General features: G+C 38.1%; 1 protein-coding gene across 6 annotated transcripts in view; it reads right to left on the minus strand.

Moving 5' to 3' along the window:
* Positions 1-14,487, minus strand: part of CDIN1 (CDAN1 interacting nuclease 1) — a 208,345-nt gene that overhangs the window by 92,079 nt on the left and 101,779 nt on the right. For all 6 annotated transcript variants that reach the window (XM_008522526.2, XM_070625960.1, XM_070625952.1 and 3 more), the window contains exons 9-10: positions 4,848-4,913; positions 4,136-4,241 (exon numbers count right to left, since the gene is read on the minus strand). In XM_008522526.2, coding sequence (XP_008520748.1) covers positions 4,136-4,241; positions 4,848-4,913 — 172 coding nt within the window. The remainder of the gene's footprint in view (positions 1-4,135; positions 4,242-4,847; positions 4,914-14,487) is intronic.

The following is a 14,487-nucleotide window of genomic DNA, read 5'->3' on the forward strand; positions in this document are numbered from 1 at the left end:
ACTCTTTATTTCCTCTAACTCCACAGAAGTAGAAACTGTAGAGTTTTGAGGGGCTGTTTAATCAAGGTTCATACCTGGGATGAGGGAAAGGCAGTGATATTCTGTACTAAATATCTCTGATCTTAGCGGAGGTGGCTGCATTGCAAAATACAAAAGTTTTGGAGGTTAATTAAGCCAGGGAAAATTCCTGAAGCTTTGATTACAAAGGAATGAGGGGCCCACTGCACACAGTAATTAGAAATAGCAATATAAAAGGTAAAGCTCTTTTAAAGCAAATTGGTGTTTATATAAATGTTTCCAACTATGGCCTATTCATTGGCTCCAATAGGGGTAAGTACCATGAAGAAAAGTGAAGCCCAGTGAGGAGAGAGAGATGACTGAGGTGGTCAGAGGAGGTCTCCGGAGGGGGGTAAATTTGAGCAGAGACTTGAATGTGGTGAGGAGTATGCTATGTGGAGATCCAAGTGAAAAAATTCCAAGCAGAAGGCTTAGCCAGAGTAAGGGTCTTGAAGCAGTGTAGGTTCAAGGAAGACCAAGAAAGCCGCTGTGGCCTGAGAAGTCTAAGAGAGGGAGAGAAGCTCAGGGGAGGGGAGAGAGGTAGGTGTGGAGAGAACTGGGGTTGGTGGCACGGCAGCTCATCCAGGGCCCCAAACATCCTGGTAAAGAGTGGATGTTATTTTAAATGTGATAGGAAGCAACTGAAGAGTTTTAAGCAGGGAAGTGACACTATCTGATTTACATTTTCCAAGAGTCACTCTGGCTGGGGTAGGAAAAACTGTCTGCAGGGGTGCAAGAGCTGATGTAAGGAGACTAGTTTCCAAGCTACAGCAATAGTCCAAGAGATGATGACAGATGTGGAGGTGATGGCAGGTGAGGTGGTGACAAATGGCATGATTTAAGATGTGATGATCGAGCTGAAAGGACATGCTGATGGATTGGTGATGATACGTAGGTTTATGGCTTGAGTATTTGGGCAAATTGTGGTGCCATTAATGAACTTGGGGGGAAATGGAGGAGTAACAAGCTTGGGAGGGAAAATCCAGAGTTTAATTTAGGACATGTTAAGTCTCACATACCTATTAGCCATACAAGAGGAGATACTGCGTGGACAGTTGGATAGACAAATTTGTACTCGGGATATATTAGGTCTGGGAGTAAAAATTAGGAGATACTAGCATAGAGATGGTGCATAAAGCCACAGTCTCTGATGAGATCTCCAAGGGAGCACCTGGGGAGTGAACGCAAATAGAAAAGGGAAAAGAGATGAGCACAGATTTCCAGGCTCTCCAGCCTGAAGCTGGAAGAGAAAGAAGACGCAGCAAAGGAGATGAGTATGCTGGTATGACAGGAAGAAACCCAGAAGAATATATCTTGGAAGCCAAGAAAAGAAGATGTTTTAATACAGAGGGAGGGTGTGATCAACTGTGTGGAAAACTGTTGAAAGGCAGAGTAAGAATATCAACTTAGTATAAAAAGAAAACTCTTCAAGAAATATTAAACTAAAAATTAGGGGCTCTGTAGTTATTTGTGTGGGAAAAACAGGTTTATACAAGGTTTCGATTCTACAAATGTTAATTGAACAGCCTTTTATAAAATCTAAAAATAGTGCGACCATTAGATAACAGTTTTTACGTCAACTGGACGTTTATCACATAAAAAAAGCAATTAGCCCAAATGCCAAAAAGTGGCCCCTAGAAAGGCTACCTACAAGTGGAAGAGACGGTTTCTTCCAACCCTGAAGAACTTCAGCAACTACTATGAGAGTTTTGTGGAGCCAAAATATGAAAAGAGTAGGATCCCATACTTTCATATATGGGCTAAGTCCTCCTTCTGTCAAAATGCCCATCACTGGTAAGTTTGCACCATTATTATAATCAACACTTCATCCAAGTAAATGCCTCTATGTTCCATTTTGAATTTCAGTACTACTTACTTTTATTTTTTATTTTATTTTATTATTTATTATTTATTTTTTTTGAGGAAGATTAGCCCTGAGCTAACATCTGCTGCCAATCCTCCTCTTTTTGCTGAGGAAGACGGGCCCTGAGCTAACTTCCGTGCCCATCTTCCTCTACTTTATATGTGGGACACCTACCACAGCATGGTTTGACAAGTGGTGCCATGTCTGCACCCAGGATCCGAACCGGTGAACTCCAGGCTGCTGAAGTGGAATGTGCAAACTTAACCGCTATACCACTGGGCCAGCCCCACTACTTGGATTTCTTGGCCTCTCTGCAGACATTTGGGGACACCAGTGACTTTTGTGTAGAGTATTTCCTCCTTGAAAGATCTGGAATATTTACAATCGAGGCTGGCTTTCCCTTATGACACAACATGCCCTACATGAATTATGCCCACTTAGCCAGGATGTATTCAAAGAATGTGTAAATCAATAGTAGTATAAGTAAATAGAAAAAGTAGCATGCAACAAAATAATCTAAAATCCAGTTCAAAGGAAACTGTCTTAAATTATCCATCCATTGCTCAGACACCCTCCAGTCATGTCAATAATCCAGAGGTGTATCATACAGGTGACTAGATTATTTAATTAGGCTCTAAAATAGTGAGTGCTAGGCACTCACAAAACAGTTGAATTGTTTTAGAATTAAGACGTACTTTTAGAATTTTTAAGTAAGCTCTACTATTTGGGGTTCAATTTGTAACTGTTCCTCATGAAAGACTTGACTGGTACCAGAGTGGAGAGGGAGATAGTCTCAACGCATAATGATAGAGTTTATCAGTTTTTAAAATCCTTTAGCAACCTAAACTTATGTAATTTGATTTCTTGTCATTGCTTTCCCTATACTATCAAAAATGATGCTTTCTTTACTATTTCAAACTCATCATAAAATTGCTAAAAATCTAAAATTCAATTTGCCACATTACTGCTAATTTGAATAATGGCTGAATAAAAGACAGGAAACGCTGAAGCAGCATTGATTTCTCAAACATTTTGCACTTTCCTCCTCCATCCCTGTAAAGTAAAGCTCGGATGCTACGCACAATTACACAAGAAAATCAAGAAAGCCATTACATTCAGCATTTTGTCATGATCATTGTTACCATGGCAAAAAGTGGGCTTAGTTTAGCACAGCTGCTACGGGCGAGGTCCGCTGGCCTTTTGTAAAGCTGAGCAACAACATAACGCCAAATTCTGTAGCCTAGCACTATTTTTTTCCAGGATAAGACTATTGTCCACAGATACTACTGTCTCACTTCTCAGTCACCTGGACTAAAGTCATCTTATTAGTGTAATCTTACTGTTGGCCAGTGCTGGAGGAGCAGAGTTAATTTAGGAAGGTTCCTCCTTGACTCACCTCCGCTTCTAAGGGAGAAAAAAACTTGTGGTGTGAAAACTTGGGACTTCATAACAGAAAAAGCCAAAGTTTCAACAGTTGTATTGTAAGTGACATAGAGTTGTGGTGGAAATGGCATGAGTTTGGGAGAGAGACAAATGCATGAGGACTGGCGGTAGGGCATGTTCTTTTCCTGCTTTGAGTATCAGTACAGTTATCTGTAAAATGGGGATAAAAGGAACTTCCTTGTGAGGATTAGTTGAGATAACCTGTAGGCCGGGGCACTGGTGGGTGCTCACTAATGCAGCACCCTCCCCCTCCTCCAACATCACCCTTTTTTCTTAATCCCTGAGATTTCTAGGCCTTTGGGAATGCTGATTGAAGTTGGTAGGTCAACTCTCTTCCACTGTTGGAAGGTAAACTATTTTGATCTTTCATATTGTTTGAATTCTTTCCTCAGAGAGCTGAGGAGAAAATATTTTTTAAGGTCTGACAGTAAGCATAAATTTCACATCAAAAGGATAAAAAGTCAATGTCAATATCATAATATGCACCACATCTTATTATTCATGTTTTAAGTCACACCAGTATTATCACTGTCAAACGGAAAAAGGAATATATACTCATTTTGTCCCTGTGCGGAGATTTTGTTTTAAAAAATGAAGCAACATTATGAAAGCAAAGAAGTTTAAATTATCTGAAATGAATACATTAATCAAGTCTCTGTATTTACTAGAAACAAAGGCTACTAGCATTTTTACCAGCTAAACAAAATATTTTTTCTAATGAGATTTCAGCTGAGTATCGTTTATCTTAAGAGAAAAATAATGGGACCTTACCTATTCCAGTAGCTCCAGAACTGGTCATGCAGGTAGGCGTGGTGGCTACATTCATCACCAAATGAGGCTTTGCTTTCAATCCAGTGAATTATGTGCCCTTCTACAGCTAAGGGACAAAGCATTATTAATATAGAGCAAAGGGAAGGGAAGATTGAAAATTCTGGACTCCCTCTAGGCCTCTCTCTGCTTCCCATTAATGAGCAGAGGCTTAGCCCTCATCGTCACCTATGGAGGTAATTATAAAACAACACATCGTACATGTTCGTTACAAGGAATATTTGTGCTACAATCACATCCTTTTTATTTTCATCATCATCTTCAGAAGTCCCTCTCCTATTCTGAGACTGCCTTCATAAGTCGACAAGTAATGCGAAAGCAAACCAAAGTAAGCCTGGATTTTTAACAGAACCATGTTTTACAAATTTAATATTTAGAGAAATAACTTGAAAATGTCAACCAAAATTTCTTCAGAAGATATGTTTATTTCTCAAATATATGTAAAAGTTTTTAAGGCGTGGATTTCTTCTGAACTTATTATTTTCTGCTATTTTAAAATAATCTTTCCCAACGATTTTACCCATTTAGGTCCAACACTATAAAGCTAATCTATGCTGGTAACATTTGCTAATATTAACTAAAAGCTAAAAAGTCGATGGCAAAAACACATCCCTTTTCTCTATAAACAAGGGCGTAATAGAGTCTACGGACTTACCCACTGGTACTTGTAAGATAAAGTCTGGCGTTTTGTCATAACCCTTCGCACGGAGCTGATCTTCATCTACAGGAAGAACAAATACTATTACTTCTAACAGTATTCCATTAACAAGACAGCAATATAATTGCTTTTCTTTCTTAAAAATGTGTAAAAATTACTAATGCAGTCATACGTATCTTTCTTATGTATGCAATGCTGTGTCAGAATAAATGAACTTTCTTAACAAACCTGAAGCATAGATATAAAAATGCCTCTTTGTCCCTTCTGCAGTTTTATGTCTTTATTATAAACATCATTAATTCAAGCTGCCATACGCTACCTTTTTTATAATAAAAAATACTCAAAATAATGAAAATGCTTACTGATTAAAAGAAAAGCTTTCAACACCATGACTATCACTAATGTTATCAGCCAATATTGATAATTTACAGTAAGGCACAATCTCAGTGGCCTTTACAATTAAAAAACAAATGCTTTCGTTAAAGCAATTAAGAAAGTTTGGTTTCAATTAGTGAAACTATTCCTACACAGAAGAACACAAGAAACAGACAAGGACAATGAGATCACCACAGAGAATTAATTATCTTGCTTAATTCCTTTGGTATGCTGTTTCTGGCATTTACCAGAGTTTTACAACTAACAATATGTAATTCTGAAAAGCAAACAGGCTTTGAGATTTTTTTCTCAGTCTGTTCGATTTCTTGATCCTCTGTAAATATCAATGATCCATTCAGAAAGAAAAGAGGCAGGAAAACAGGGAGCTTGACAAAGTTGGAAAAAACTAGCAAGGTGCCTGGTTTAAAAAAAAAAAATCCTCCAATATTTTCTAAATGCTGTCCTTGACTTCTAATGGCATTACAATGTGATTTCTGAAATGAGGAGTCCTCCATTAGATTTTGGAGTGACCTGGTCATTCAATTCCAGACATGGCTTTCTGTCTTCACCCAACCTCAACTAATGGCCCAACCAAGTAACAAGGAAGGCTGTGTGGACTCTTAACACCTACTGGGCTGTTGACATTGTCATGCATCCCATTCGCCTTCCTGCATCACCTTTGATTAAAATTAATGGCCCATTTCCAGTGTTGGGTAGCTTATTTCCAACCCATTTGTCAGCCCAAGACAGTGGTTTCATGGCCAATGTTCAGAAACTCTGTTTTAGAACACTCTTGTGTACATCTTGAAAGGTCAGCATTTTAAACGTAAATAACCTTTTAATGACAAGACACAGATTTAAACTAGATATTTAAGTTAAATTTTGTTAAAAGTCGATATCCTTTAGCTATTCAGATTTTGGAAGATTGATGCCAGAATTCAGAATAATCTCCCCTCCTTGAAATATAAAAAATTTTCAGTTAACTGTTGAGATAACAAAATACAAATCAAACTAATTTTACTTTAAAAACAAAAGAATTGGAAAACTGGACTGTAGATGAACAAGACGGGAAAAATTTCTACCCTCTAAATGCAGTCTGGCCACGACAAGAATGTTTAATGGAAAAGGCATTTATTAAAATCAACTCAAGCGCCTTGAGCCGATGTTTCAGGTAGCTGATGAACAGTTTTAAAAGCTGAGTTGACACTGAAAAAGCGATTACTAGTTTATTAAAACTATCCTAGCTTGACCAACCTTTACAGATGTTAAAATTCACTTCAGAAAGAAAACTGATTATTTTTCTGACAGCAACTCAAAACAAAATTTCAAAGGTCATCAAGCAATCCGAATGCAGGAACTAAAATCCTTTTAAAAGGCAGATGTTGTACTCCTGCTCACCACCCCCAAATTACCAACATAACACCTACAATTTAAATTTCATGACTAACTTAATGTGAAAAAAATACCCAAACCCAAAACGTGAACATAAAACATCAGATGAGGTTAGGGAATCTTTCCATCTTTCTCTGGAGAACTTCAAAACTCAACTGCCCACTTTCTCTCTCACTCTACCTCCCTCTCTTCCTCCCTCTCAGTATGAAGTTGATCCAATAGTAATTGAACCCAAAGTATAGCTTCTGAGGTCTGTGTCACCACCATGGATATTAGATTTTTTTTTTATAGTTAAGAGGTTATTCCATACATCTGAAATACTATGTTATGTCTTGGGTCTCTTCTCCATTCTTTATTTACTAAACTCTCACTGCCTTACTGCCTCTGTTTCAACCTTCACATTGTTTCTTTCATCCTAGATTTCCTAGGAAAGAAGGAGGAAACAACTTGACAGAGTTCAGAGGAAATGACACTACAAGTATGGAAGTAGCACTTATGAAGAGGTGGCCTTGCTCACCTGGTCTAGGCCCCAAGAGAAGTTTCTACCACTGCTCATCCCACTGGGAGATTTTTAAGGTCAGCCCCATCCATCTGGCCTGATTTCCCGGCCTTTGTATCACACTTTTTTCCTGGCCTGAAAGATTTCTTATCATTAGGTCATTATCCAAACCATTGGAAATGGATTTAAAATTTGGTTGACCATTTAGTTGGTCAGGGTTCCAACTCTAGGATCTAGACGTTACGGTTTAGTCAACAGCCTATGCTACTTCTCTTCTGCCCCATTCCTGGTTCACTCTCTAGTCTTACTGTGCATGGGCCTGTCTTCCACATACTGGGCCTGAAAAGCCTCTGTTCTCAGGATAGGAAATGTTTCCTTTTCACTTTTTTAAACCCCATCCATTATCCCACTCTCACCATCAACATATGCTTTGCACATTTAATGCTCAAAGGGTAAGTAAATAAAATACAAGTGCAATTTTAAGAACATTCATGTCTTCTACAAAGCCTACCCAGACAGACTTAAGAACTTTCTTTCCTGATTTCACTCCCCATGAATCAACAAGGCACAGAGACAATGAATGTGGCCCAAAGTTCAAAGTTTTATTTGGAAACTCTCACTGCTATCTTCAATCCTTGGTCCCAGCTGTCTGCTCTGAGGTTCATCTTGATCATCAAGGAGGGGATTGCTTTCCTTTCCTTAATACTCATGGGAAGTTTTCCTACTTTTTTCTTTGATCCGTAATATTTTAAGTAACATTGCATTTATCTACTCCTTAAAGTTTGAGCAGAATTCCTTACGAAAACCAGTCTGGGCCTAGCACTTCTACGGTGAACAGCTCTTTGGTGATTTTTCCTATTTCTTTTATGGCTACTGATCTGTTTAGATTTTTATCTCTTCTATCGTCAGTTTTGCAATTTATATTTTCCTTGAGAATCATACATTTCATCCAAGTTCTTATAGCTCTGCACATATTGGAACCAAGTGGTTACTTATGATTCTTTGAACTCCCCAATGGGAAACTGGATAAGTAAGCTGCCATTTTCTTCAAGAAAAAATGATCATGATTAAGGAAAAAACCGAAAATAATATTAGTTAGAAAGGGGGGAAAAAGGAGTAAAGGCAATGATTTAGAATAGCACTTTTAGTATAACTTCCAAAAATGGTTGGGGATCACTATGAAATCAATCCTGTATACTTATCTTATTCAGCGAATGTAGCAAATATGAAGTAAGGCTCTTCTGATTTAAGGTGTACACTAAAAACCCTCAATATGTTTCATAACTACTAAGCTTGTTAATGTCATAGTTGAAGTATTCATTATAAAAATTAATATAAGAATACTCTCACTTAAAAGCAGACTTGTTAGCCTCAAGGGCCACAAAATGTAGGATTCTTAGATAATGTGTGCCTCATGAAACACAGTATTTCTGAGCTCGTAAAGTCTTAGAGATCACTAGTGTAACATTCCAGTTTAGATGTGACAAAAGTGGCCTAGAGAAGGTCAGTGACCCACTAAGACCTAGACCTTTCAAATAGTTAAAGATACAGAGAAGAGCCCACATCAACCAAGTTCTGTTTGTCCCAATAGAATGTATACCACTCTTAATTATGGCAAATATTTAAATTTCATCAACATGTATAATATTTATGAAGTGGGGGAAAAATTCTTATTTCCTCCTAGAAGATCTTGAAACACAAAAGAGGTGACGGCCATCTGTTGGATATTACTCAGGTGACACCTGCCTGAAGAGGAGATGAATAAAAATTCTATTTAATTCACCATCCAAAAAGGAATAACTGGATTTTAAAATGTTATAAATACCTTTCAATGTAATTAAATATGTATCCAGATACTAGATAATCTCTTGATTTCTAGCATTTCAACGGTCTTTTCTCCAATTGAACAACAACAAAAAATCAATGAAACTACATCCACAGATAAAACTAATGTTAAATTTTTAAAACAACCCAGGTCTTCATTTATTTTTAAGTTGTCAGGCCTGCCTTTAGAGGGCATTTAAAACAAGGAATTACACATATGTAAAGAACAGTGTGAAAGTTTAATTTCTCTGGCCTTTTAATTAACTTCTTCTCTAAATGCCCAAAATATCCAAAGCAATTAAGTACTAATTACACAGTTTCTTTTTTTTAAATAAAGAGCTGATTTTGAGTCAGAGAAAAATCACATCTGAAACTAGTTAACATATACTTAAGAATCATAGGAGGGTCTGAGGACTACCAAGAAAAAGTCTGAGGTTTTCTTTCACTTGTTTTATTAAAAGGCTTTAAATTTAAGAAATGCTGTTATTCCCAGAGAAATTATGCAAAATTCCAGTTCACAACATCTGAAAATGAAAAGCTACATTCTGACACAGCCTTTTATCTATGAATTTGTAGGTTTCTAAAGTGCAAGGTTAAAATATATTGCATGACAAAAAGAATCTTTTTAACACATATTACCTTAGTACTAAATTAGGGAGAGGCAAAAGGTAAACATCAATACAAATGAAAACTACATTCTATCTTTTCTACTCAAGTACTTTGTTTTTCTGTGTTATTTTTGTTCCAAAACAGTCTCATTCAATACTTGGAGCTATGATCTTGTATTCCATATTTTTATGTTCTCTAACGTCAAGTTTCACAGCCTTTTCTACTCAATTTAAGACGTTAGCAAGGTTTCAGTAATAGATGTTACTATGATATGCAAACCCTGTGCAAAGGTACACAGAACAGATATGCATTTAAGGGGAGACCGATAGCACAGATAAATGAAATCTTTAGAGAACCCCAAATTTCATTACAGCCATTAGTTTCAACCTCTTCCCCTAAAGCCTCTTATCAAAGCCACTAATAAGGAATCCAACTGACTGCTCTGACCTTGTCCTTTGCTTACGTCTTTAGGGGACAATACTAGCGAAAAGTGAAATGTCCTAACGATAGGAAACAAATGGGAGGTCACGAGGCTGGGACGGTGCAAAGCGAGGCTGGGCAGGCTGGCCCCTGCTGACTGGTGGCTGTGGAGACAGAGGATACGAATATCAACAACAAAAGTGAAACTCTTCTATATTTTACACCACATCACTCTAAATTCTTTTGGTTTAATGCCACAAAAGAGGGGGCAAATCAGCAAAGTAGAGTAAAAAGAATCTAGGGTGAGGTATTGAGAGGGCACTAGCTGTGATGCAAGGCCTGGGGCCAGTTTCCTCTAAACAAAACAAGGGGACTGGATGGTCACTAGAGTCCTTTTTAACTCCAAAATTCTGAGGAATAGCTGAATGTTAGACTTTGTCTGCCCCAGTTCTTTTAGCAGTAGTCACTGATGTCAGACCCTTTGGCAGGGCCACCTCCATCTGTCCCAGAACCAATCTCAATAAACGGAGGCATATTAGCAGTTCTGAGACATAAAAAGGACCTCTTACACAGAGACAGAGAGACAGATAGACAGACAGACAGACACACACACACAAGACCAAGGAGCCAATCCAAAAATAGTAGTAACAGATCTGACCATCAATGCCTTTTGGTTATGGGGAGTAAAGCTGTAACTTGTAGCTAATTTTCAGTGGAGTATATATTTGATTTTTTTTTTTTTTTGTCCTATATCCCATCCTGTCTAGCATGCCACCCCACTCTCATAATGTGATTCTGATGGGCAGACAACAATGTGACGCCCAACCACTGACCACAGGGGTGGTCCCTTGACCCAGACTAGCTGATCAGAGCCCTTTCTGAGATCCGTATGGGGCAAAAGAGAATCACTAACTTTTTTCTGGGACTACAGACTCTACGGACTAAACCAACTAGCAACTGCCAGAGATCATCTTTGTTGCCTGAGAATGAAGCCAACACTGAAAGAAGCAGAACACAGGAGAAAAGAGGAGATACTGAGGACACTGTTTTGTCTTCTGGATTCTAGATACACCAGAAGCAAACTTCTCTCCTTTGAACTTCTCAGGTATCTCTCTGAACCAATAACTTCTTCTGTGTGTGTGCAATCTAGTTTGATTAGATTTCTGTCACTTACAAACAAAATAGTTCCAATATGTCATCAGTAGCCAAAAAGCACATGATCAGCAGACATGAGTTATCTACTCAGAGCAATGGTGAGGGAAGGGTCTGGGCCTGGCGCAGGAAGACTCCCATAACAGGACAGGGGAACTTGTTCTCAGAGTTCCTGGAGTGTGTTATCTTCCAGCAGCACACATGTGTCTATGGTTCTTTTCTCTTGGTCCCAGGGAGAAACATACACAAGCATGTTCAATAAGGAGATTAAGTAAAGATGGTCCCCGATCATGACAATTTCCTCCGGAAGGGAAGAACAGGGCCCAAATTCCCCATGTCCCGCTCCTGTATTGTGTTCCTGTTACTTTGAAAACTGCATCTTATTTTTAACCTTGAGATAGGAATTTAAATAGCTGACACCTTATGAAAAACCCAACTCTCTTAGTTCCCTTTAGCCTACATAATCCTATGTTTTACTTCTAGTCTCTTATTCTCTATGCTAACATTTGCACATAAACGCAAGCTCAGTATTCCAAATCTCACCTGTTCCCACTACCTGTTCTTCACCTGGAGTCGTAATCCCCTGCTCGTCACATCATAATCACCTCCCCAGCAGAGCACTGTCGCTTCAGGTGGGGAATGAAGCAGCAGAAGCAGATGAACTCTTAGAAACAAAGATCCTAATTTCTTACAGCAAGGGTAAGCCTTTTTGCTTTACAGATTATATCTCCTGGAGTCCCACAGAGTAATACACGAATGCGAGGAAAGTACCCATGTAAAATATGCTGGTTTGTCATCAGGCAAGACCAGACATGGGAGGGTGAGGTGAGGATAAAGCAAATACCTCTCAGGTGTCACTCAAAATAATTGTCAGCTTCTACTAACAGGGTAACATTCACTGGAAAGAATAAAATATCTCCAGAGCCATCCTTATTAAGCCAAACTTAACGAGAATTTGCACGAGACAGTGGCTGTGGAAGTCACTAATGAAAGTCCCTCCGACCTGGAGGTATGCCAACCCATGGAGGATGAATGGTTTGTCTTCAGTATTCGGTATAAGCTCTTTCATATTTTCCTAACAGAGCAAACAGTCTTGTCGTCTTCTTGCTGTCACTATTTCCCTTTCCTCTCTTGCCTTTTGTCCAAAGGTCTCCCCCTACCATCCCCAAAAGAGAGAGACAGAGAGAACATAACAAAACGTGGTCTCATTAATCACTTGAAAGATACAAATTAAAACATCTCCATCAGTAGATAAAATACATTTTCTATTTCATTGATATTAGAAATGGAACAACTCCTTAGCAAAGGGGATAAGGATGATCACATTGCTTATCGGTCAATTTAAAGTTTACGATGGGTTCTTCGTGCATCCAAGCCCAGAAGTGGGCAGCAAGGTCTTCACATCTTCTGTAACTTCAAACGCTGATCAATAAATGTTAATTCAAAATTAACTATCCTAGGAAGGAACTGACATGTACTTAAACTTATCTGAAAATTTTCTGGAAGGCTCCATGTTTGATTCAACTTTCCCCTCCTCAATGGTGCCTGCCCATTGCAAGTACTTAAATCTGTCTGCTGAACTAACGAAAGAAAGAGTGGTTAGCTTAGTGGTAAGGTAGCCAAGGTAATGAGCTCAACTAGCCATCCAAGAAGCACATGGTGGCAGGAAGGTGCCGCTGAGAGACAGCAGATGACTATGTAAAATTCTATCACCACTTTAGGAAAAGTCACTTACGAGCCAGTAGCATTTTCTTCACATGTAAAGGGTAGCTATTGATTTTTAGTATAATCTGTACCTTTCTTTCAAAAGTTTAATGAAAGTTGCACAAAAACATCCTTACATCCTTGTATGTATTTATTTTCATTATCAAGACAATCAAGTGAGCACCTCCGACGTGAGACGTACTAGAGATGGAACTCTATTCTTATTGGGATAGACGTGGCAATGGTGTGCATGGCCATGAGCATCCGGAGGGCATGGAGCGCTTATCATCATCTTCATCCCACCTAGGGTAGTTCCCAGCATGTAGAGAACACACTCAACAAAAGTTAGTTGAAAAGGATGAATGAATAATGAATAAGAGAAATGCAAGAACTCTGAGAAATTGCTAGAAATCATCTGTGTTCATTTGTTTGTAGCTTGCCTCCCTACTAGACCAAACTCCAGGACAGCAGGGATGTCATCTGAATTATGTCTAGTGCCGAAAATAGTACCTGACTCAGTAAATTATTTGTGGAATAAATGAATAAATACATGAATAAAAGAAATATTTTAGAGAAACTGACTTCTCTTAACACAGTATCCCTATTTGCAGAAGTACAAAATGGATAAACTTACAGGAAAGGATAAGTCCATACGAGAGCACCCAAATCTTCAATATCTTCAATGATAAGGACCCTTCTTCTCTACCTCCCCCCCCACCACAAGAGTGCCTGGTTAAATCTTGTGCCATAGCAGTTTCTCAGTACACGGTTATGAATCAAGGAAATTCAACAAATTACTAGGGTTAAAATAAAGGTGATTTATTTATTTTTCTCTTCTATTGGTAAAAGAGGTCAGGTAAAATATGTACTTTAAAAAATGACGTATAGTGCACAATGGGTGGAAAACTTAGAAGACGATAAAAAATTTCATAATTCTTAAGAAGAGTTAATACACAAACACTAGGAATCTTTGACTTTTGAAAGGAGTCCAGATTAGAAACCAATGTGGGGGAGTTTTGGGGGGAGAGAGACTGATTTTATTTTTCCTTATAAAACAATCAAAGTAAAACAAACATGTTTGCGATGTCTCTGCAACACAATTCAAGGTGTACACATGTAAACAAGAAAACATAAGATTAGTGGTCTATTTTATATACCAATCTTTTTCCCTAGTTGGATTTAAAATGATGATCTATCTAAATTAACCTGGCACAGTACTTTAGATCTAATTAATCATCGTGAAGGGGCAAAAGAACAAGGTAAAAGAGCAACTCCATAACAATATTTCAAATGGGTTTTTGAGTTTTCATGTTTTAACTGTAAATAAACATGTATTAATTCAGTACTACATTAAAATACTTAAAAGCCATAGAATAAATTAACAACTTCTTTGTATGTTGATGAGGAAATGCTTCAAAACAGGACTAAGGTTACATGGAGTCAGCTAAACATCCTATAATTCATTTGTTCTTAAAGATCAGTTAAGTGTCAATGTTTGGTATGCCTCAATAAAAATAATTATCTCTAGATCCCATAGCACAGAGGAACTGGTGGGACCCCTCAATTTTAAGTCCCCTTTCTGAATTTGTATGCAATTGGTACTGACTCCCTGACCATGTTTCTGCATTAACTTTCTCAGCTGTGGTCAATCCAGTCTAACAC

This window comes from Equus przewalskii, chromosome 1 (genome assembly GCF_037783145.1).
Source record: "Equus przewalskii isolate Varuska chromosome 1, EquPr2, whole genome shotgun sequence".
In the NCBI taxonomy this organism is placed as follows: domain Eukaryota; kingdom Metazoa; phylum Chordata; class Mammalia; order Perissodactyla; family Equidae; genus Equus; species Equus przewalskii.